Genomic DNA, 25,731 nt, shown 5'->3' with positions numbered 1-25,731 from the left:
GGATCTGTTTCTGTCATGTGCTCCCTTTGTCAGAAGAATTTGGTGCGCGGCCGTACCTGCAGCGTTTGTCCGATGCGCTTAAGAGGTGCAGCCTTGACTGGAGGTATGAGGTTGGCCAGTGATGTAACCCGAGACAGGGGCTTCACCCGCTTGTTGCTGGGCTCCTAGAAGGACAGAAGACACCTGGCAGTTAACACACAGATAACCACAAGTTTAATGACAGGAGAGACACAGCTCATAAAAGACAGAAGATGTGGAACAGCTGGTGGCTGTTTGGCAGATTTGTGGTAGTTGATACCTTTTGCCTGACAACATCCATCGGAGCCCACTGACTTGACCGGGCAGGAGCGAAATATTCATCCTCATCACACCTAGTCATTTCTATGGCGCTCTCTCTTCCTTCAAAACCCCACATCTATCATGACTACGAAGACTTAACCTTCCTGACCACCGTTAACCAAGGGAACACCCGTGCCAGCCACACACAACACTTTTGTTTATCCACTATGCTTTAAAATAGAGAGAAAGAGTGTCTGTGATCGGAAAACAGACACAAAGGCCTACACAACTCCAGCACATTCACCAGTGAAATGTGCTTCTTTCCCCTTACCCTTGTTCGCTCCCCTCTGCAGGTTGGGCGGTCTGTGGCTTGGCTTCACTACGTCAGCTGACAGAAATACAGCGCTTCTTTGATCATGACAGACTATGACCCTACAGCATCACGCGGGCGCTCCATCAGGAGAGCATTCCAATCTCTGGTTTTTACAGTCAAAATCAACAGGGCCAGACTGACAGGAAATGAATATTTGCAACCTGCAATAGCCCTAGGCATCAGCCTTAGTACTCAGTTCATCCATCCTCAGTTCCCCCTTTCCTTTTTGTCTTGTTCTTCTCTTTTTCTTGTTTGTCATATACTTTCCTCTCTCTCTGTTCTTTTGCAGACAACCTGTGACATAACTACTGCTTTTGAACAGGATTCTGTCTTTTCAGACTGGGTACACCCTTCTTCACAAGGCTTTGACACCCGACTGACTTAAGGAAGGACCAAGAGGTAAGGCAGTCTGTTGATGTGTTTTAATTTGACCTTTGACCTTCCAATCAGTGTTGTCACTATCAGCAGTTCCTTCATGTATTTACTGCATCCCTCGCTGAGATGCCACTCAATCACATAAGTCTTGGATCTTTACAGAGAAAGAGATTGTTGTCTCTAGAAATGGAGACATCGTAATATGCAGGATTCAGGAACAATTCAATTATCAGCCGACACACCTGTACTTTATTGTATTTGTGGTAACTATTTGCTATCTGCCCAATGTAGTTATAACTGTTTTCCATGAAAAAGTCAGTTTCACGGATTAACTAACAAAACAAATACTGATGCATGGCTTGGAGATTCGGAAAAACAAACCTAAAATGAAAATCAAGGTCTATCCAAAAGTAGAAAGTTGATCAAAAATTACACCTTGAAAAATGCCAGAAACGCTGTATTGAAATTATGGTCCCTACCAGGTAAGTCAAATGAAAATATACACACAAGATATAGGCCGTGTTAATTATGTCCTGATGTTATGTTGTCCTAAACATGCTCCCAGGTCTTGATTGGAACTAGTAAATCAATTATGGTGTTACATATTGGCTCATTACATGGTACTACAACATTGCAACACAGTTGAAGGTTTTCCAGTATCTAGGGCATTGTGATGATACAAACAGTGAAAATCAATCACTTTTAAATTAATCAGAATTGTTAAAAGCCAGTTTTTGAACATAACTTGACGATCAGACATTTGTGCATATCAATAAAAAAGCAGCCCTTAATTTCAGCATTAACCTCTCAATGCATACCTCAGGTCTGCTACTTTAGACTCAGGATTAGAATTAGGGTTAGATGTTATTTGTTTTCCGGGTAAGCATGACTGAGAACACACATTCATTTACAGAAAAGACCTGGGAGTAATAAGGGGTTAACTGATTTAGGGACAGAACAATACATTTTGCAGTTTGCAGGTTCTGAGATTTAATCTAGCATACTTTTGGTTACTGGTTAGATGCTGACTAATAGGCTACCCTGCTACCCCCTTTGGGGTGAAGGATAAGGGAAAAATGTGTGTTTGTGGTTTGCACGGACACGGCAATACATTGCATTGCATTGTATTTTAGATTTACTCACCTTGTTATGTGATAAGGTAAACTGTTCAACTAAAATAATTACGATGAGGCAATGATAGGTGTTCATGGATAAAAAAAAAAAAAACAAGTCCAGGAATAATCTTCCACCTGATATACTTCCAAATAGAAAAGTCAGTAAATGTAAAAAAGAACACACAAAAATAAAAACACCTAGCCCTTTTCAGTTCTCGTTGAGTCTGTGACTAAAGTGGAACTAATTGTTGCTCATGTTCTGTTCATAGTTCATACAATCAGAAAAGCACTGCCAGGGGTTGGCTGGTATCCTATCTCCTCTCACAGCCATGGCTGACATCCTGTCTGGCTGACTTACCAACACTACCCAGATGTAGCCAGGTTCCCAGGCCTTGTGGTACCTACTGCCTTGTTAACTGATTGACAAGCTGGGTGACAGATTTGGGAGGGAAACCGGTAGAACTCCCATCTCCCAAAATAGAGTGTACATAACCAAGCATGGCAGCCCCACTGACGCCCCTCCAACCCCTACTAAACCCACTGTTAGTGTCTGAGACACCTAGGTGAGTCACTGCTGTTATTCAGTTATGTTTTATTCTCCACAAAGAAAAACGGGTGGTTGATTTCCATCTATGCGAATTTTGTAAAACTTTTGGGAAATGAAAAAAGGTGTGAGTCTCTCTCCAGGTGATAAATCCAAGGTACTAGCTCAGGGAAAAGCTCAAGTTTAATCCGGGTACATAACTTTTGAAAAACCAGCCTCAGTAACCCCTACCCAAATGTGTTTGACTGGTCTTAGACTGTAAACATAAAGAGATTTAACATGGGAACTGAATCAGGATTGACATCGGTTGTTGTCACAGCAAAATGATATAACTCACTGTAAAAAGAGAAAACATTACATTTGAACAACCATGACCATTAATAAAACACTTAAAAATGTAATAAATGCTGTGCCTAGAGTCACCTTAAATAGGTGCATGTCAATGTGAGTGCTGGGGGGGTCAATCGCCAATATTCTCAAACACACAGCAGAGAAAAAAACATGCGTGTTTGGAGGAGTGGCTTCAGTAAGTGGAGGCTGGCAACAACATGAAAAAACAGGACCGCAGGCGACTGATCCTACAGATGAGAAACACGGGAACGAGACAGGGAACGAGAGCAAAGAGGTGATGTCATGGTAAATGTGTGTGTGAATCATCAGATACTCAGGGCAGACGCGGCTTGTCTTCACATTCAAGTCTCTTTGCTCTCTCCTCCCTAGCCTCACGGTTCTTCTTGGCGTGCCTTTCTTTGACATCCCCCCCATTCTCAGAACATTGAAACCTGACACTGCATGACTCCCAAGTTAAAGGCTGCTGACATGGTGCTCTACAGTAGCCTGGCTGTTTTCTAGACTTCCCGTTATAATGAGCAATAGGAACACTCATGTTTTGTTGTGGTGGGTCCCGGCCCCAGCCCCAGCCCCTGTTCCACATTACCATACGGGCCTGCTCAATATTGTTATAAGGCACCCAATGCAGTAAGTGAAGTAAATAACCGGCGGTCGGATGGCTTGGATTAGTACTGCAAGTCGTACTGTGCTGACTAACACTTTCATAGTAAGAAAAACAAACACTTAAGAGCTGCTGTTTTGGGAATTCCCAAAAGCGGCATTGTGGAATAAGAAGGACTTCATTACTCAGCTTCCTTGTTGTTACCTGCTGTATAAAACAGGAATGAACATAATCAGTTCTCTCACAGCACTCTTAAACATGAGGCATGTACTGTACTTCGGACTGTGTTTTTTCACTCCTGGCCTTGGGACCGAGTCCTGTCGGATTTCATTCTGTCCGTCTAATCAAGGTCTGATTCAGGCCTGCGACACCAGGTGAATGCTGTCCTAAGTTTTTGACGGGTGGTTGTAAAATTTCGCTTTTGAGCCCAAAATGTTCCCTGAACTTGGTGTACTATTCAACATAAGTGTTGTTTTGTGGACATATCATTAAAATCACTCCGTTTCAAACTTCAAATGTTATCGCTAACTGAGGTATGATTGCAATTCAACTGATAGATTAAGCACAAGTATTACATTTAGGAGGACATGAGGTCCTGGCCCACACCTGAGGAGTACCTGGCTTGAAAAACCCATTGTTGTCCCTGTCCAAAGTCCTCCTGGTTGTGTTGCAGATCAAGACGATACCTGACGATTTCAGCTGCCACTGTGCTGACACCTCCCCCTCCCCCGTGTTGTCCCTGTCATTGTCCATCTGGTCATGCTTCCGACCTGGACTAAGTTAAAATAGACTCCGGACTCAGCCCACATGTATTTATTAATTATTACAATTTGTACTGTTAATATGTTCACACGGCAGAAGAGGACTGATCACCCCTCTGAGCCTGGGTCCTCTCTAGGTTTCTTCCTAAATTTCAGCCTTCTTAGGGAGAAGGCTGAACTTTTTGTAAAAGCACTTTGTGACAACTGCTGATGTAAAAAGGGCTTTATAAATGAATTTGATTGATTGATTTGATTGATAGAAACCATAGAGTACACATACTGGCCAAAGGAGGTAAATGAAATAAATTCTCATAAATGCATCAGGTAGAAAAGCTAGCAGTACTTCAACTCTTGATATCAATACAGTGATTAATGACAATTAATGCAAATGTTTCCCAGTCCCTATTACAAATGCATTGTTTTTAATAGCTCCCGGTATCTAATAGAACTTAACTGAAGAAAATGGATCTAGTTTAGTACATTTGTGTAACTCTTACCCCCAAAATGTGTAAAATGTCTAACAGCAGTATTCCTGAGTACATTTACAGGGGCAGACAGGTTCTTTCATTAACAGTTTTTTGCGGGCCTGTGTTAGAAATACCAGGGTCGATTTCTGGTCCCAGGCTGCCCCTCTTCATTCCCCTAGCAGGATCAAACATACTCCTTGTCTCCCATCAATCAGTTAGAATGTCTAAGGCCACTTTCATGTGTTATGGAAAATGTTAACCTCTGAGCTTAAAGTAACAAAAGCATTTGCGAAGTTTCTCCTAATAGTTCAAAATTCATCCTTTCTCAACGAGTATGTTAAACACAGTTTGCTAGTTCCCTACTAAGTTTTACAACTTGAAGCAGCTTATTTGTGTTACATTGCAACAACAAACATATGGTTGCTGATTAGAAAGAAACCTGCGACCTAGATTTTGTTGATTATGTGTTTTCTTGTTAGTAGGCTAAGCTATCGATCTGTTAATAACACAGCTTTTGACTGGCTGATGTGACAAAAAGCGTCTGTCAAGAACTAAGCTGTAGAAAAAGAACAAAACTAATAATGTTCCAATAAAACCGCCGTGGCTGCGTGGTTGCACTAGAGAGGCACCATAATAAGACGTGCCACACAAGAGCACATAACCAGCTGTGTGACACTTGACTTTTCGCTCAGATATAAAATTCCGAACCCTGTTATTCTGCCTGAATAACAGTGAGGGAGTAATCATCGGCCAACAGCTCTCAGGATAGGTTTTTACCCAAAATAACGAAATCCCACAAACTACAGTACTGTACATGTACACAATTGACCCCAGAAATGTAATAATGTAAAATTAACTCAGTGTGACGTTTACATATTTGTTAAAATCAGAGAAATAGTTATGCAATGACCCAAACCATGCCGCTTGGTAAAGTTTTAAAATGTATATAATATACATAATTGTTTCTTGCAATGAAATGGAACTGTATCTAGTCCGAACTGTTTCAGGCTATTGTTGCTTTCATGATGCAGAAAATCTATCCTTAAATCAAAAAACAATCGTGATGTGTAAATTGTAGGAATTTAATAAAATTTATGTGTTTCGCAAATGAAACTCCCTACCTCCAGCTCTTTACGCGGATGAATCTTGCTGCTACGGACACTCTGCACCTCCAGAGAACAGTTCGCCCTCTTCACGACGAGGTAATAGGGGTAATCCTTGGCCACCACCATGCTGCTGTCACTTTCCCCGGCCACGGAGGTAAAAGCGGCTGGGTAGTCACAGGCACTGGCTAGTCTTCCAGCAGCTACGGTGCTCGCCAGGGCTGCGAGAAGTCAAGTTCCAGTAGGGTAAAATCTATAAACTCTTCTTGCCTACTCATCCCCGGTGCGTTGTCACTGTCTGTTCCACTGTTTTACAAACCACAAATGCCAGGAGAAAATTTGTGTGAGCTTGTCAGCAAAAACCGTAACTGTGCAGACTCGTGCGCTCTTAGCGTGCCTGCAGTTCACTGCAACCGAGAGCGGGTGATTGCGCCGCGCACTGGGGAGAAAAATTACCTTCATCACATCCCATCTCAATGGAGGTGTGCTGAGCTGCAGAATGTGCCGTCCTATGCATTAGTTAAAAAAAAAAATTCTAAGCACAGCAAGTTTTGAGATGAGCTCATGAAACATTTGTTTGTCTATTTTTATAATCCCCCAAAATAACCTTGGTGTCATGCCTTGCACACCTCTCCCCTCCACGGTTTCAATGACTTAAGAGTGTTCTGTGCAGTATGGGAAAGCTATTAAACACGAATCAGAAAAAAACCTAGGGTCACTCTTGACTTATAAAAGTAAATCTGAGTCCTCTACCTGGGGTGCGTTGCATAAATGTTGTGTTTTAGGATTTGGTACAGTAATTATGAATGAAAAAACTGCCGGAACAAAATGCATACTTTATTAAATTCTCCTGTTGTTCCAGTTTCAGTAAGCAGAGATTGGGTGATTAGCCTATCCTTGGATTCTATGATTTGGTGAAGTACTTACTGTATTAAAAGACTAAAAAGAGCAACTATTAGGTTGGTCCCTAACACCTTGTGTAGCACAGTGGCAGCTCATGTTACAGACCAGCAGGAAATTGATTCCAGTTTTAAAGGTCTTTGTTCTGGAAGGGGCTGAGAAGTTCCTGGCTTTGTGTTTTCCTATCAGACCAGAGAAATATGTATGCTAGGCCAGGGGAGGAAAGTGTACGGTGTGTATGTGCACGTGTGTGTGTAGTGCATGCCTGTGTGTGTGCTCATCTGTACATGTGTGTACAGCCCTGTCCCAGCCCTGGCTAGTTATCAGCCCTCGAGCTACAGTACTGCCCAGCTGTAAACAAACAGGCTTTCTCACATTGTCACTCAGCAGTGTCACACAAACCAAACGGCCCTTGGTCGAAATGTTTCAAAACAGTCAAAGCCTTAATGCCATTCCCATTCACAGTGTCAATATCTGACAATAGAAAATAGAATCAGCCTGTCCTGACCTGACTGGTTCAGGACATTAGACCAACACTATGCCCTGGTTATGTCTGGGTCTAACCTTGTTTGGCCCAATATTCAGGTCATTGCTGCAAATGAAAACACGTTTCTCTGTCACCTTACTGGGTACAACATGGGTTTAAAAAACGATTTGGAAAAAAACATTGAAATAATATTCTACCATTTCCTGTTCGTTCAGTAATCCGTACAGAATAGGTCAATTGATAAAACCATTTGGATGATAGAAATAGTAAATGGAACCCAACTTTTTAAGGAATAGGCATAGCTACACAGAAAGACAACTATACTATTCAAGTGTCATATCTAGAGCCAGGCGTTTTGGTTATTTAGACATAAGAATCTTTTTGTATCAGTGCAGGAGCCTAGTAACCCCACAGAATCTGTTGAGCTCTATTGAAAATCAACTTGGCAACTTGTTCTAATTAGTGCATTTCAGTGGTAGTACATCCAGCCCTTTGGCAGTCACTGTGAGAGCACGTTTTGTAGCAAACTACTTTAGTAAAATAGAATACCAAAAACCTTTATTGTCCCACAATTAAATAGGGTCACACAATCCACCCACTCTATTTGAGATTCAGGTTTGAACGTAAATTGGTCACTCATCTTTCTAACCGACATTTACAAGATTGCTCATGAATAAAAATTTTGAATAAATGCAATCGTCTCGATGTTGAACGTTTAATTCAAAAGATTAGAAATCGCATGTTTTATTTATTTTTATCAATATATGATGTAAAATGTAACAAAACAATCCAACTTTGTTTCTCTATGTGAGGTTCGGTTCCGTTTGTTTTTTGTTTTTGAATGTAGCCCCGTTATTTTTGGTTTTTGTTTGTGTTCCTACATGCAGCCTGTCCTTGTCCTTATTGTTTCCACCTGTGCCTTGTTTGCTCCCTCATTGTGTCCCTATTTAAGTTCCTCCTGCCCCAGTGTTTCTTGTTGTTCATTGTCGTTAGTGTGTTGGTACTGTAGCCTGTTCCTGCCGTTTGTACGTTTTTTCTGTTATACATAATTAAACTATGTTTGTCCAGGAAAACCTCTGTGGTTGTGTCCTGCCTTCCCAGCCAATGACTCTCTATATAGCAATTTGTTTGTTGCAAATGCTCATATTTAAATAATTTTGCTTTTTTTTACTACTCAACGTTTGGAAGCAGAATAAGCAGTAATGTTGTTGAAATGTCTATGAGAAAGATAAGTGACCATTTAACTTCCCTAACAGGAGTCTCAGAAGGAGTGGGAAGACAATGAGATCTACAGTATAGCAGAATTGTATCTGAGGGAAACTAGCAGCAGTTTCCTAGTACTCATAATAACTACAAGCTCATAAATTTCTCACAAATTGCTTTTTTGGTCAATTCTTGCACCTCCATGCTGCCAAACTGATGTTTGTTCAGGCAGTGTTCTAGTTCTAGTGTTGTAGTGAATGCATGGGACAGAAAACTCTGCATTATCACCTAATCATTTTTGTGGAAGAGACTGATGATCATGAGTGGACAGCAAAATAAACAGTTATGTTTCTCACTGTGCCAGAGGGGTCTAGGGTGTGTGTGCGCAATTGCAGGGACTGAATGTTATATAGGTCGATGGATAGGTATCCATTAAACTGCTAGAATCATGTTTTTACAATGTGGTGTGAATGCACCCACACCGCACAAATTAGCGTTGCACCAACACCCTCAACAGAAACAACTGGTAGCTACTGGAAGATTCCATTGGCAAAAACACTGGCAATGGAAAACCCAGTGGTAGGACACTGCAAGAATATGTTGTTAAAAATGTTTCACTAAGAGTGTTTGTGTGTGCGTGTGTGACAAACAGATTCAGACAACATAGATGTTGGTTACTTCATTGTATCACCTACCTTCTATTGGCCAATGGACTTACATTAACCACCTTTTTACTGATGTAATTGATCCGCCATCTTGCAATTTATCTCCTTACAGCCTTCTAGGCACATATGAGCCACCTGTACACCAACTGTCAAGTCAATCGGACTACCGGTTGATTATAAGGGAATTTTTAGAGTGGTGATTAAAGTTAGCATAAAGGGCGAACTTTAAGTCATAGTTAAGTTGATTTTTGACATAGCAACTAGGTTCATTAACAGTTCAGAAGTATGGCCTAGAGTCTGTAAATTTACTGGTGAATAAATCTGATGTATGATTCAGGTGAAGAAGAGTTTTGAAGGCATTTAGTAGCATTAGCATTAGCTTGTGCTGAAAATGGTCAGAATTTTGTTGGCTACCATTTTGCCGTCCTTTGAGATATCAACAAACAAATGCACATGGTGTGATATGGGCGTGGTATCAGAATGCACAATGAATATGAAATGTATAGATTATAGTTCCATAAAACAATGCAGACATTAATATTTGGAATAAATATATTATACAGTAATCAGCCATTTTCTTCACGATCTTGCAAGATATCTCTAATTCCCAAAATCAAATCTAGGGAGGCATGTATGAGACACCTGTATGCCAAAGGGCAGCTCAATCCATCTTTATAAAAGTTTTAGTTATGATGGATTTTAATGGGTTCTTGAGGCTTTTTTGTTCCTCATGAGAAATGAGACATTTCCCCAAAGATGTGGAACTATAGGTCAAACAGGGTTAAAATGCCATTATTTTGAAATTAGCTAATTGAATCTTGTACTGTAGCGCCCCTGGTTGAGGAATCTGGGAAGGTGTCTTTGAGTTAGGTACTCATGGTCTATAATTTCAGTGTACAGCATTTTCAATCAGGGACTTTGAGTTATTCAGCAATTTCAAGGAAAAATAAATAAATGAATAATAATACTGTAATACCGACAATTACAATAGGGTTACTCCTACTAGAGGACTCCTAACTAACAATTACAATAGAGTTCTTCCTACCGGAGGACCCCTAATAATAATATTAACAATTACAATAGGTGTCCTCCAATAATACAGACAATTAAAATTAGGGATGTACCTATGCCATTTTTTTTTCAGACTGAGTACAAGTATGAGTACTTATATTTGGGTGCTTGCCGAAACCAAGTACTCAAAGCTGCACTATGTAGGATTTTTTCAGGCCAAAATCAAATGTTTTGTCCCCTGTAAACATGTTGTAGTTCTCTACATTAACTTAAGCTCTAAACATTTCTCAATATGCTCCACCTTATAATATTCTTTACCTTATGTAATGTATTATTTAAATAGTCATTTGTTTAATTTACATTTGACCCCAAACAATTTTTCCTTTTAAAATATAAACAATACACACAACCCATTACAGGCTTTTGTTTAGATTATGTTTTTTGAAAATGAGAGGTCTTGCTGCTGCCGAATCTCTTATTTTGCCTGCATGACGCTAATCCATTGTAGCTATCAAGTTGTGACAGTTAGCTAGCTTATCTTGGATTGTTGCTCAGATGATGATTACATTTATATCAATATGACAGTCACTGACAGTTCAACCCAAACGTGCGTATGCATAGACACAGCCAGTAACTTTTCTCTGACCTCGCCAGTAGTGATGGGAAGTTTGACTCTTTCTACTGAATCAGATTTTGTCGAGTCGTACAGGAAAAAGTTTGAATCTTTCAAGACATTTTGTTCATTTGAGTCAGTAATGCCTACAGCCCGGGGTCAACGAATGCTCATCATCATAAAGTTGTTTACGTCTCTTTTCTGCTTAAGCAAATGCTTGTTTTTCTCTGATTACAACTATGCTTATCATTACAATCAAAAATCCAATACTACATTAATTATTGTAGGCCATGCGTCCAATTACCTTTTACAAACATGTATTTACAGTTCTACTTTCTTGATCAACTTTTCTATGAAAACATCAAACTAACAGCTGTTGGACGGAGAGTAGGGTACTGAGCTGGAAGCCAGCATTTGGGGTAGAACTCCGTTGGCAGATGTTCAAATGAATTAAACAACCTTTCAATTGAACGATAAAACTGACTGAGTGAGTCGTTCGTGAGTCATTTTTACTTAGGCAAATGCTCAGTTTATGATTTCATCTGTGTTTATCATTACAATCAAAAATCAACTACTACATTAATTATTTTAAACCTACCATGTGTCCAATGATCTGTTTCAAACATATCTTTATAATGCTACTGTCTTTATCTATTTTTCTTTGTGAAAGTAAAACTAACAGCGTATCATAGTCTGCGTACAATTATCAGTTATAAACATGGCTTTATGATGTTCCTGCCTTGATGTATTTTTCTCTGCGAATGTAAATAGAAGTTGATCGGAGAACTGAGCTGGAGGACCGGGTATGAAGCAAGTGATCATGTTATAGAAATCAACTGTCAAACATTCGATACAATGAACGATACAATTGTCACTAGAGTCACTAGAAAAAAGGATTTGTGTCACTAGAAAAAAAGGACATTATTTTGGTTCTCCAGTGTTGGAGTTAGCTGTTGTTGTGGTTCTGCGCTGCTAACATTAGCATACTAATTATACTCTGCGCTGTTATGTCAAACAATGTTTAAACAAATTGCTTGTGTTAAATTACTGTTTTCCCTTTCCTCCTCTTGACAATTTAGCAGAGCAGAGCTTGCACTCTACTTGTGTCATTGCCGCTCTACCAATCTGAGTTCTATTCTATACTTGTGTCCGACACAACCAACTAGTTTCAGTTCGTTTCCATGATGTGGCATCGGCGTATTTCTATGAGTACGTGTACGAGTACATGAGCCCAATATCGCCCCGATTCCCGATACTGGTATCGGTACATCCCTAATTACAATAGGGTTTCTCCTACCAGAGGACCCCTAATTACATAATGCTTTAAAACAAAGCACTATTAAATTGTGTCATTCTTTTTTAAGGTATGTTAACCACATTTGTCCATACCATTTTTTTAAGTGTCTTAAAAAAAAGATAATGATCTGTAATAATTTCAGCTGATAAGTACATTATCCAGTAGCCCTTTCTGGCTTTTGCATTTCTTCATCACCATGAACAAAGATCTACAGTGTATTTGATAATTCAGAACTAGCTTTGACTTTGGCACCAGTCCTGACTGAACCCGGGTCATTTTTTTGTAGCAGTGTCAAATTTAATGGGGTTCAGAAGGTACACTATAAATACATGATCTTCATAAAAAAAAAACTTTCAGATCCATTTGAATATCAAATCCTCCCCACTGGCAGTTGTGTATACCCATTGGAGTCAGAGTTGACAACCCTTAACCCTGTACAGAAAAACAGAGCTCCTACTCCTGTATTTACTCCAATATGACTGGTTCTGGGGTCCCAAGTAAGAGTCATCCTTCTTTTTGAATCATTTCACAAATTCTGGAAACCTGAATGTGAGTCAAATGGTTGCCATGTAGAACTTGTCCAGATATTCGATTCCTGAGTTCTGAACACTCAAGTTTGTCTGACAGGGCTGACTAACACAGCCGATGAAGCAGTTCACTGAACTTCCTCTACATTAATGAATGCTCTGCTGGTCAGATGAGAGATGAGTCAGCGATGCAGAGGTGCAGTGCTGAGGGGAGCGTAGGTTTGCATCTGTGTATTTTAGGTGGCACTGTGCGGGTGTTTTTGGGGGATAACAGGAACCCATTTAACCATATCAAGGGTCCTCAATTCTTTATTCTCCATGAATGTAATTAGAGGCAACATGTGTGGCAGCATGTGTTTGTGTGTAAGCAGGCCCAGTGTAAGATAAACAAGGCTTACACCAAAAGAGCATCTCTTGAATCACAGCTCCATTCAGTTTATTTACCATAGTGCAAATGACAGTCTGACTCACTGGGGCATTTTCTCTGTCCATGTGAACCAGCCATAACCACTATGTTACCATTCTTGTTGCACATGACTACAATGCAGTACAATACCACTATGACTGTACAGTACTTCTTTAAAAATATGCCACACCGCAAATAATGTCAACCACAACATTTCTGTAAAAGACACCTTGCTCTGAGATTATTTTTAACTGACCACAACTAGAATATAAAGATTTCAGAGTTTCTGTACAGATGTGCAGGCGAAAAGCAGTTAATATATGAAAAAATGCATGTAAATAATACATGTACAGCTTTAGGGAACCAAAAAATACTCAGTGACTCTCAGGCTTTGGAGTCAATCCATATCATTATGCTTCAGTGAATGCTGCATGTGTGTGTCTCTGCATTGGGGTTATTTTCACCCGTTCATTTGTCCAACAGCCCTCAGCACTGTCCTCATGTCCATATTGGCTTTTCTAGTTAATTTAGGACCTGGTATTTGTTTTAGCGCAGAAGATCAATGTTTCAGTCAGGACCCTCATTACTTTATCAGAACAGGGTTGTTTTCAACTGATACAAAATGCATGAAAATGGTTTAGCATGAGGAGACACTAATGATAAATGCTTGTTTTCAATTTCAGCTGCAAGACGCATTGCTATGATGTGTAAACATCCTCATACAAATACACCCTAATTACTAAAGGTTACTGTGGATGTGGCTCTCCAATGAAATATTGTCCATGTTTTCATACTCAAACCACATTGCACTGTATTATGTATCTTGTCGCCAAGAGGATACAAATAACAATGTGAGCTCAGGTGACATTACACCTTTGATTTGCTTTTGCAGCGTTGACTAGCAAAGACCACCTGAACCCCCCCCCCACACACACACACACACACACACACACACACACACTCCAGGTGACAAAGAAATAAGGCATTACACATCTTTAAAGAGAGATGGAAAAAATAACTCTCATTGATGTCAGAAATGAAAGACCTCTCTCTACCTCACTGCTGGTGGAAGATCTGTTTATGTTATGTAAGGGTTCAATGTTCCCCTGAACATCAATTTCCTTTATTGGAAAGATACAAGCCCTACTGGGCATGAAGTGAAGGTCTAAAGCTTGGAATTGTAATCCCAGACCTCCACATGTGTTTCATTTCCAGCATTGTGACAATCTGTGAATGTAGAAGTGAATGGTGAAAGCCCGTTGTCATGGTGTAACCACAAAGGTCTCCACTGATGTTTTACTGACGTCTTACAGACATTTTAATGTGTGGTTAGTGTTCATAGCCAACCATTACACAGACTATTATAAGAAATAGTTTGTTCTACAAAATACCCATGTATGGCGTATTTCAACCTATGACCCAAGGGTCTATTCAGAGAGTCCTATGACAGTCACATACACAGTTCCTAACAGGTGGTATGGACAGGATGTTTGGGATCCATCAGTAATGGGACATCCAATGTCCTACCTTACAGAGATACACTCACCTAAAGGATTATTAGGGACACCTGTTCAATTTCTCATTAATGCAATTATCTAATCAACCAATCACATGGCAGTTGCTTCAATGCATTTAGGGATGTGGTCCTGGTCAAGACAATCTCCTGAACTCCAAACTGAATGTCAGAATGGGAAAGAAAGGTTTAAGCAATTTTGAGTGTGGCATGGTTGTTGGTGCCAGACGGGCCGGTCAGAGTATTTCACAATCTGCTCAGTTACTGGGATTTTCACGCACAACCATTTCTAGGGTTTACAAAGAATGGTGTGAAAAGGGAAAAACATCCAGTATGCGGCAGTCCTGTGGGCGAAAATTCCTTGTTGATGCTAGAGGTCAGAGGAGAATGGGCAGACTGATTCAAGCTGATAGAAGAGCAACTTTGACTGAAATAACCACTTGTTACAACCAAGGTATGCAGCAAAGCATTTGTGAAGCCACAACACGCACAACCTTGAGGCGGATGGGCTACAACAGCAGAAGACCCCACCGGGTACCACTCATCTCCACTACAAATAGGAAAAAGAGGCTACAATTTGCACGAGCTCACCAAAATTGGACAGTTGAAGACTGGAAGAATGTTGCTTGGTCTGATGAGTCTCGATTTCTGTTGAGACATTCAGATGGTAGAGTCAGAATTTGGCGTAAACAGAATGAGAACATGGATCCATCATGCCTTGTCACCACTGTGCAGGCTGGTGGTGGTGGTGGTGTAATGGTGTGGGGAATGCTTGAACATGACAATGAGTTCAACGTACTGAAATGGCCCCAGATCTCAACCCAATAGAGCATCTTTGGGATGTGGTGGAACGGGAGCTTCGTGCCCTGGATGTACATCCCACAAATCTCAACTTCAAGATGCTATCCTATCAATATGGGCCAACATTTCTAAAGAATGCTTTCAGCACCTTGTTGAATCAATGCCACGTAGAATTAAGGCAGTTCTGAAGGCGAAAGGGGTCAAACACAGTATTAGTATAGTGTTCCTAAGAATTCTTTAGGTGAGTGTAGTTAGTACTCTCATACATTGTGTCAAGCTTAATTCAATTACTTTCATGCTCAATATCTATCAAATGGCAATTTAATTAATTATCATAAAAGGGTGACATAACTCAATTCACCTATGGTACACATTTTGGCACAATGTCCGCTATGAACCCAATGTCACTATATAAGCTTCTTTAAAATAATAAGCGGTGCAATATTTAAACATGACAAAGTAATAATAAATGTAAATTGAAAATGTTCTTGTCCAACATCAATTTGTGTTCATTTTGTCCGACGCACATCCAAAATAAAATGTATAACCAACTGGCTGTTGGTTTTTCATTTCACTTACAAGATTCCTTTTCCCCTGTAACTGAGAGGGGAGAGGATAAGATAGTTTAATAGTGACTTCGACCAATGTAATGTAATGAGTGAAAAAGCTCTTCAAAATATATCAAGGTTAAGGTCACCGTTGTTCGCTGACATGGCTCAGCTCAGTGAAGTGCTCTTCAAAGGGCAGCACATGAAAGCTGCGGTGGGTATCAAACAACCTGTCAGAACACGGGTCTGGATCAGGTGGGAAGGGGTGTGGGGGTGCTGGGATTCTGAACCCTCGATTTTTGGGAAGTGTGTATGTGTGGTTGGCATGCATGTGTTTATTCCCTTAATCTCTGCAATCAACGGGAAAAAATGCTTTATTCTAACAGTGGAGATGTAGACACATCCACCGCCAGGTTCTGCCTGAACCACAGCTGATTAAAAAGGGGTGGAGGTTTCTCACTATTTGGGCAGTTATCTTAGACTTTAGAACATGGTGCTCTCATTGGGTTGATAACACAGTGAGATGCGCTCAATAACCCAAACATCTGGGAAAAGTAAAACATCTCCAAGAATACACACACACACACACACACACATCAGCTTTTAGATTAGAAGGTGAGAGAAACAGGAGAAAGAGTTAAGGAGAGAAGGGGAGATGAAAGAACAGCTAACCAGCCACAAACACAGAGATTCATGCCACTAAAGAATTTAAGAAGTACCTTATTAACAGGAAGTGATTTCAGACATGACTGGAGTGTTGTTGATCAAGTGACAGTTAATCAATGATATTCTATTGGTCAAACTTTTCTGAGGGCCTGAGTGTGTGTGTGTGTGTGTGTTGAGTGAATGTTTTAACGATGACTGGGTGCAGCCTCTTGCTGTAACAGGCATCAATCAAAGGGCTTCCACTGAGGACAACGAGCTGTCTGCTCCCCTGAGGCACGATGAGCAACACACCCACACAGACACCCACTCCTCGCACGCTAGGCTGAGCCAGGAATGCTGCCTGCCCAGCATTGCTTTTATAACCTTCAATTTCCCAGCCACAAGTACACAACTAGCCTCAACTGAGCCAGCGAGATAGCCAGTTCACCCAGAGATGACCTAAGATGCACACCTGGCTGACAAATCATACCCATGTAATCTCTCCATGAGTTGTCTTCCACTGGTACCTTCTGCACACGACTGTGTCCACTCACGTACCCTTGGTCTCACTCTCTCTGACTTTCTCTGCATTTCTCTCTCTGACAAGTTCACCCTGTCTCTCAAGTGCTCCCAAATAACTACCTTCTCTACACTCTTTGCGGAGTGGGCTAGTTTCAGCTTGATCTTCGCTTATCTGCTGTTGCTGAATTCCTCCCCCGCTTAAGATTTCGGGTGCGCTGCTCTGATTTAATAGACTTGATCGACGTCAATCAACTTGAATGTAGCTATGATGGTGAGAATATAACGAGTGCGTAAAAGAGAGGCAAAAAGAAAAAAGAAACCAAACGAACGATTCAAATGTTTTCTAAAATAAGTTATTTTCTTCTGGTAAATGTAAGCAAGCGTCCCAGCACGATCACAAACAGACAAACAATAATCCGTTACAATACAATCGCCCACCTCTCTTGTTCATATTTCAGAAGATCTGAGATTAAAACCACAACACATAGGCAAAAGCTTCTACATCTTCAGATACTAATGCAGATACTTATCTAAAGGTTTGAAATGATTGGGATCCATAGACATATTTATTTGGCGAAAAGTGTGAACAAACGTCCATGAAATGGAACTGCGCAGTAAAAGGCTCATGAAATGGTTTACTGCAGCCCAGCGTTAAACCTAAGAAGCACCTATATAGCTAAATACAATGAGACAAACCTAAAACCATTCAAGATTGTATTCGGGTGCTTTGTTAATTGAAAGAGGGTTATTTATAAAATGCCAACTAATGTCAGCCTTCCTATCCACCAGTATAAAAAGTGGCCACTATTCTCTGGCTTCAGGAACACAGGAAGATTGATCCCTGACTCATCTGTCCTGAAATAGACTGGCCTAATGCATTTACACACACACACACACACACACACACACAAACACCCACACCCACACACACAAACACCCACACCCATACACCCATACACAGACACACACACACTCACACACAGACTGATTGATCATTTGTCTGTACTGACAAATTGTTGGTAGCTAAAAACAGACTGTGGTGTTGAGTCCTTACAGATGGTTTCAAAGCCATTGTGTTGGCTTATTGTTGGTTCTGTCTATTACATAATCCAGGAATTTGGTTAGATATGATTTGAGACACATCTCTAAGCAACACAGAATGGATAGAATTCCAGTCACATTTTAATTTCATCATAGACAAACATTCCTTTAACAATGACATTTTAGCCAAGGTTTTCCAAGGTTCTTGATCCAGAAATAATCTGACTGCACATTGCCAGATCAAGGAAATACTGACTATTTACCTTCTAAAGCAGATTGAGACAGTTGAAATTTGTGACCTGGGTCCAAGACCCTGCCAACTGGCCCTTAATCTACCAAACACAACGGATCCTGGGCAGTTGCTCTAAATGCCAAGCTAACAGGTTTGACAAATATTTTACTGAACAATGTACAATATCAGAACAAAGTACATTTGTACATATTCTGAAATGTCCTTGTTATAACAGTCAAACTACATTGGCATCGGAATTCATATCCCCAGTGTATGAGCTGTTTCTGTTTGTCTTCATCCTATTTACAACTGCTCTATGGTGAGTGAATGAATGAATGACAGAAATCAGGGTCCATCTACTTTCAAACAAGGAGTTGTACAGGGTACAGTTGATATCTAGCTATGGTATATAAGCAGAGGTTAACATACAGATAACACGTAAGGTAGGTGTTGTTATTGGTGTAACATTAGTGATTTGATAAGGAAATGAATGTGGCTTTGTTTCAGTTATCTAGTTTAAACTCCAGAAACAATGCTTTGTAAAGTTGAAAGCAATATCTCTGCTGCGGTGACAGTAATGTATGAAACCATGAGGGATTCTTATTAAAATCTGCTTTCCTGTAGCCAAAGCTGTATACAGCCAACAAGATAAGCATAATGTAACAATGCACTCGGATTTTGTATATATGTATATCTGGGTAGGAGAGGATAGCACAGAATGTTTCTGTTCTGCTCTTGTTCGGCTGAAGTTCTGTTTGTTATTTTTGCTCCTCATTATTGAGAAGCGCTGAGCTACACTAAAAAAGTATTTCACAGACAGCTTGGGCTAACTTGGACAATATACAACATGGCACATTGTAAATAGTTCTGAATCTATAAATGCTTCTAATATTATACTTTATCTTTCGTACTTGCAATGTATTTCAGTGACTATTTTTAATGGTGCAATGCTTCCGTTTGTGTAAATGGTCTAGAGAGATGTATGTTGTTGCAGGTGAGTAGTAAATAAGTGGTGAATCTGATGTAGAAAAAGTAGGATGATATCCTTCCTTTAGATATTCATATGCATTTGAATACAAGTGTTTTGTTTTAACCATGAACTGTTTCAATCGCAACTAGCCAGACAAGGCTCAACATTTCACATAGCTTAATGCTTGAAAATGTTTGTGACAAGCTTTGACGAAATCTCAATAATATTTTAATAAGCATTGTTTCCAAGCATATAATTCTCTGGTCCAAAACACAATTCATGTATTCTTCACATTCTAGTTAAGGTGATTCCCATTAGCTGCAGATAAATGTTGATATGGTGACTACTAATAGCAATTGCACACCTATCTTACTTGCTAACTGTCCTTCATGCAACAACAATAATTGCTAACCTGATAAAACATGCTAATTATTTAACATAAAAACACAGTCATAATTTTTGCTATGATTTATTTGATGATAATGTATTTGTTGTGTTGTTGTTTCATGTATTGTGCATGCCATAGAATGCGCAAATTAAGTGAAAAGCACAAAAATTATGTTTTTTTGTTACAAACTTGAGGGAGGGATATGGAGAGCAGGTTTGTGTGTGGTTCTGGACAGGATATTTTACAGCATTTATTTGCTTTTGTTTTAATTTCTTTTGGTACTCAAGTTGCTGGCTTAAATTTCATATATGTTGAATCTAAACTGTTCTCTTGTTGAAGTTCTGAAAGCCACTTAATTGTCAGGGGCTTAGTAAGCTGCAGGTTGAATAGTGTATTGAATTATCTAATTGTTTGACTTTTGAGTGCTCCTTTTTGAACTGCTTAAAGACTTGGTTGCATTTTCTGATAGTGTTATTTTTGTAAAGCAATTCTTTTTTTTTTTCAGATATGAGTTTGCGGTTCTTTCAAATGTAACTAATTTAATACTGAATAATAATGAACAAATTTAAAGTGAATATCTGCTCATTATTCAGATTATTTATAGGTAAATGTCTAGTATTTATTTTCGTACTTTGTCTTTTTTTCGTACTTTGTCTTTTTTTGTTTAACACATTTTTGCCAATAGTAGGCCATCCAAATGATGTATTAAATAGATGTATTCATTTGGCAAATTAGTCATTTGTCTATTATAGTAGTATTATCATTTGAATAATGTTTGAATTTCCGAGAACTTTAGGAGAAATATATAATTGGTAAATGTTAGACATGACATTTGGATTAATCATATTTACTTAATGTTGAGTAATCATTGTTTCTGAATAATTTGCATCAGAGGCGTTGCTAGGATCACAGTACATTCAGGGCTTATTATTATTTAACTGTAATCCTGATTTATGATGCCTAATTGTGTAACCATTGCATCCCAAGTATTGCATCCCAAGTCCTACATATACAATACAAATGCACTGGCTTTGAATACTATACAAACTTTCTGGCCCTGCTAGTTGAAGTGTATATTGCCTTCAGACTTTGGTGATTTTAACATTTACTGTTTGATAGCAATCACTAACAATTTTCCTCTTCAAAATGACTAGGGACAGAAACAATAGAATTTTCCAGTTGTACACGCACACCCTGCCAGAAGCTGCTTGGACTTGTTGATATAAGCCTGGCCATTGTGTCAGCTAGCTAGCCAGTCAGTCAGTAGATCAGTCACCATGCTTAGCGCATGCCAAGCAGGCACGTGGCACCGGTTCTCCCTGTAACCCCTTGGTTTTACCTGGATCCAGCTCTGACGCTGCCCTGACCTGCCCTGACCTGTATGTTGCACATACAAGACCCGGTTTGGCCTCAAATTCTAAATTAATAGTTTACAGTTTGTAATAAGTACTGTACCTTCTAACACCACATGTTGATTAGAGTACTGAAAACAGCTAGAGAAACCACCTCCAGCAATTTAAAGAAAATAAAACTTTAGCCTTTGAGTATTGAAACACACCGTCTTGTGATATTTCCCAAAATAACCCATTATATTGTTTGTTGAAACATCATTTAATCAAGTGTTGTGCAATGACGTGTCAAGGACTTGGGAGTGCTGCTGGAAAATTTAAAGCACAATTTTGGTGTTTCCAGCAGGAATTATAATCAAATACAATTATATGTTTAACTTTAATATATTATTTTACAAAACAACTTCACAATAATAATAGAAAAATCAAAATGTTAATGAAAGAAACTCTGATGAGTTCTACCAGTAAATGTTTTATTACCTTCATTAATGGCACATTTTGAGAGACATATCAAGCTGGATTATTTCTTGACAACTTTAGTAAGAGAAAAATAACATATTTCAATAAGATATACATATTATATATATATATATACGTTCATAATGTGTATATATATAGTACATTTACATATACAACACAGACAACTCAGTTGTCACTTTCAATTAAATGTTTTGTGTGCCAATGACAACATTAACAGAAAATCTTTAAATAGTTTGTATTAAATAAATAGTGTGTACCTGAAATTGGGGGGGGGGAATCCATGGAGAGACATTTTTCCTATTCTGTTAGCGTTTACAGTTGACTCACTAGAATCGGTAAAGGGAGGAGTGCTGTTTAAAAAACAATGGTTGAACTCTAATCATCACAATGCTCAGCATTTAATCACCACGGTTCCTCACATTTGACCTCATCCACCCCACACCCAGCTCTGTTCTCCCTGGCTCTGGACCTGTCAATCAACGGACACCCCACCCAGAGACACTCACAAACTCCATTATCACTCAGACTTCTAAACAATTCTCTCCTCCATGATGCCTATGTCTCAACACTTAAATAGAGTAGCTAAGTTGCAAAATCCCTCAAAGCAGATTCCACCGTTTGGTTTTCTGTTTGGACACGCTCAATGTACTGTGTGAAAATAGCCAACAGCCAACACAAGTTCAAGGCATATCATTTATCACCAACGTGATAGAAGCGTTTGGTGTCAGCCCAAACCTCTATTGTTCTCTGGTTACACTGCTGTCTGAGATTGGAAGACAAAGGCCTCTTCAGTCTGGTGTTTAAAAGTACTGCCTTGGAGCAAATTGATGTTTTTGTTTTTATTGTGGTTTTTATTCTGTAAGATAAGTAGATTATCTTGCGTCTAAGAATTTGGACTTGGCTGCAAATTAATGTGCACATCAACAGAAGCAGCCAAAGTGCCTGGAGCGCACATGCACACAAAGAAAATTCATGTACATGAGGGACCTTAGCGTCACACTGTACCACTGTTGTAAAAGCATTTAATGAAAATATTTGAAACTAGCACTGTATTTCTGCAATGTAGCATTTTAAGGTGCTTCAGGGCAGAGAAAATTCCAAACAAAGACTACAAAATGAAAACACAAACACTCAGCTATTCCTGTTGCTATTCACTGGTCTCCCACAGTGAGCCATAGGGCCTGGAATGTCAGAGACTAGCCATTTACTAATGACACCAGAGGAGAGTAAACTAGACCTGGAAATGGACTGACCATTGGGGAGCAAACAGTCTCATATAGACTACAGAGAAGTGCCTCACACACACAAGAACGAGAAAGATGAAGAAAGGACATAAAGTAGAGAGAGGGTAAAGAGAGGAGAAAAAGGAGTGAGTGGAGAGAGTAAAAGAATAGTAAATAAAGATAGTAATAGAGCAAAGAGTGAGTGTTCTCCTGATTAGTGTTGTTTAATCGTTCTGCAGTTTCCTCCATTATCGACAATTTTAAACAATAACTTTTGGTAGGGGAAGTGGAAAGGGGAGGAGGGGTTCAACAGGTTGAAAACAGACACAAAAAGGAACTGAGGGAACATAAGTCATATGGATTCCAAGATGGTCGTTACAACTTCATGTCAGAGGCATTAGGTACAGCTACAGGGGGCTGGGGGGTTCAAGCAAACAGCCATAATGATAGAGGAGAGAGTGAAGAGACAAGGGGGTTTGGGGGGCGGGGTGTTAATGTGAAGCCAGCAGTCTGAGAAGAAGTTGTACTCACGTTGATGTCCAGGCTGCATAGACTAAGAGAATCCACATCTCTCCTCTTCTGTTTCCTCTTCTTCTATAAACAAAAATAAAAACATATAGGATTGAAGTTTTTGTTGTTGAGAGAACATGTGTAATGGTCAATATACAGTTGTGCTCATAAGTTCGCAAACCCTTGCAGAAATTGTGACATTTTGGCATTGATTTTGAAAATATTACTGATTCTGCAAAAAACCTGTCATTCATTATCACATAGTTATTTGGCTCCTTTTTAAATCATAATGATAACAGAAATCACCCAAATGGCCCTGATCAAAAGTTTACATGCCCTTGAATGTATGGCCTTGTCACAGACACACAAGGTGACAAACACAAGTAATAAAAGGCAATTAAAGATGAATTTCCCACACCTGTGGCTTTTTTATTGCAATTAGTATCTGTGTATAAATAGTCAATGAGTTTGTTAGCTCTCACGTGGATGCACAGAGCAGGCTAGATACTGAGCCATGGGGAGCAGAAATGAACTGTCAAAAGACCTGCGTTACAAGGTAATGGAACTTTATAAAGATGGAAAAGAATATAAAAAGATATCCAAAGCCTTGCAAATGCCAGTCAGTACTGTTTAATCACTTATTAAGAAGTGGAAAATTCAGGGATCTCTTGATACCAAGCCAAGGTCAGGTAGACTAAGAAAGATTTCAGCCAAAACTGCCAGAAGAATTGTTTCTGATACAAAGAATGACCCACAGGTAACCTCAGGAGAAATACAGTCTGCTCTGGAAAAAGACGGTGTGGTTGAGTTGCGCCAATGCCACAAAAAAGCTTGGTTACAATATGCCCAACAACACCTTGACACGCCTCACAGCATCTGGCACACTGTAATTTGGAGTGACGAGACCAAAATAGAGCGTTATGGCCACAACCATAAGCGTTATGTTTGGAGAAGGGTCAAGAAGGCCTATAAGTGAACAGAATACCTTCCCAACTGTGAACATGGTGATGTTTTGGGGGTGTTTGAGCTCTATAGGTACGGGGAATCTAGTGAAAATTGATGGCAAGATGAATGCAGCATGTTATCAGAAAATGGATTACCTGTGCAACCTGAATGGGCTGCAGGTACAAAATGCAAAACTAGAGAAGAATCAGTAAGGAAGATTAAGGAGAGAGCAATTGTCTGTGGCCACCACCTGCAAAACCATTCCCTTTTTGGGGGTTGTCTTACTGTCTCTCCAGTGCACCTGTTGTCACTTTCATTTGCAGCAAAACAGGTGACATTGATTCACAATTGCTTATGCTTCATAACTGGACAGATCGATATCCCTGAAGTTTAACTGACTTGGTGTTATACTGTGATGATTACTTGTTCCCTTAATTTTTTTAGTTTCTCAATATCTTAAAAGTCTGCATGTCCCAGCTATAAGTAGTTTTTCTAGCTTTTGCCCACGCCACGTATACAAGACCTATATTTAGACAGAGGTTTGTTAGGGTATGTCATACTTTTTAGCCAGTCTTCAGGATCAGAGAAATGAATGTGACTTATTATGGACTTCAGAAGTCTTATAGTTCACATACGTTTGAGAATTATTTAAATATAATATATATGTTAACATGCATGCTACCAAGGCCCTTTATGTAAGATTTCCATAAAACCCATATGTATGATACTCTACCTAACCAATATATCCCTGCTGAACTCCACATGCTCAATTGTTTAGTCTGGAAGATCAATACAAATGTGTTGTGTTGAAGATTATGTAATTGTTGAATTAATCTCCAGAAGATTTGTCTGGGTATATTCTACAACATTGAGGGTGTGCAATGTCGTTTCAATTTAGTCTTCTGTGTGTCTGTATCTAACAAGTTAACAGTCCTCAGAACAGTGTAATTTATCTGTCTCCTTTTTTGCTTTTTATATTTATTTTTGAACACAATCAATAATATTTATATGGTCAGAGGAGACTCCGGTCTGATTCTGGATTAGCAGTACTGCTCTAGACACACACACACACACACACACAGCTGTGTTTCCAATGTCTCAACTCCTCTCACTGACCTCTGAGACGCCTCCTTGTAGCCAGGCACGGGTATGCTTGTTGTCATGGGAATTAAACGGTTACAGGGAAACAATAATAACACACTACAGTTTGTGTAGAATACAATGCCAAGTAAAAGGAAACAGCGGATGGAATCCGTTTCGATTAACGGCCGCTAGGTCTGTAATTACAGCAGCCTAGTTCTTAGTAAATGGTTGGAGAAAAGCCAAAGCTATTAAGTGCTTCAATGATTGGTTTACTGTATATTGAATTTATGCTTTTGGCAATTGCATATTTCAGTCCTATCCAAACTCCTACTCTCAAAAAATACATTTTTCTTATTTTTCTCATATGCTGTTTGTTCAGTTCACCGTTGTTAACAAGTAACTA

At 39.5% G+C, this 25,731-nt stretch overlaps 1 protein-coding gene across 3 annotated transcripts in view; it reads right to left on the bottom strand.

Moving 5' to 3' along the window:
* arhgef3 (Rho guanine nucleotide exchange factor (GEF) 3) overlaps nucleotides 1-25,731 on the bottom strand; it is a 102,496-nt gene that overhangs the window by 12,335 nt on the left and 64,430 nt on the right. For 2 of the 3 annotated variants that reach the window (XM_010882084.4, XM_010882087.4), the window contains 2 exons: nucleotides 23,322-23,384; nucleotides 57-164 (listed from right to left, as the gene is read on the bottom strand). In XM_010882084.4, the coding sequence (XP_010880386.2) occupies nucleotides 57-164; nucleotides 23,322-23,384 (171 nt within the window). Of the gene's footprint in view, nucleotides 1-56; nucleotides 165-5,987; nucleotides 6,382-23,321; nucleotides 23,385-25,731 lie in introns of those variants that run through there. The other variant, XM_029114286.2, reaches the window with a different exon arrangement.

The sequence above is a fragment of the Esox lucius genome, chromosome 17 (genome assembly GCF_011004845.1).
Source record: "Esox lucius isolate fEsoLuc1 chromosome 17, fEsoLuc1.pri, whole genome shotgun sequence".
In the NCBI taxonomy this organism is placed as follows: Eukaryota; Metazoa; Chordata; class Actinopteri; order Esociformes; family Esocidae; genus Esox; species Esox lucius.
Note: the sequence above shows the minus strand (reverse complement) of the source record. Positions and strands in the feature narration are given on the sequence as shown.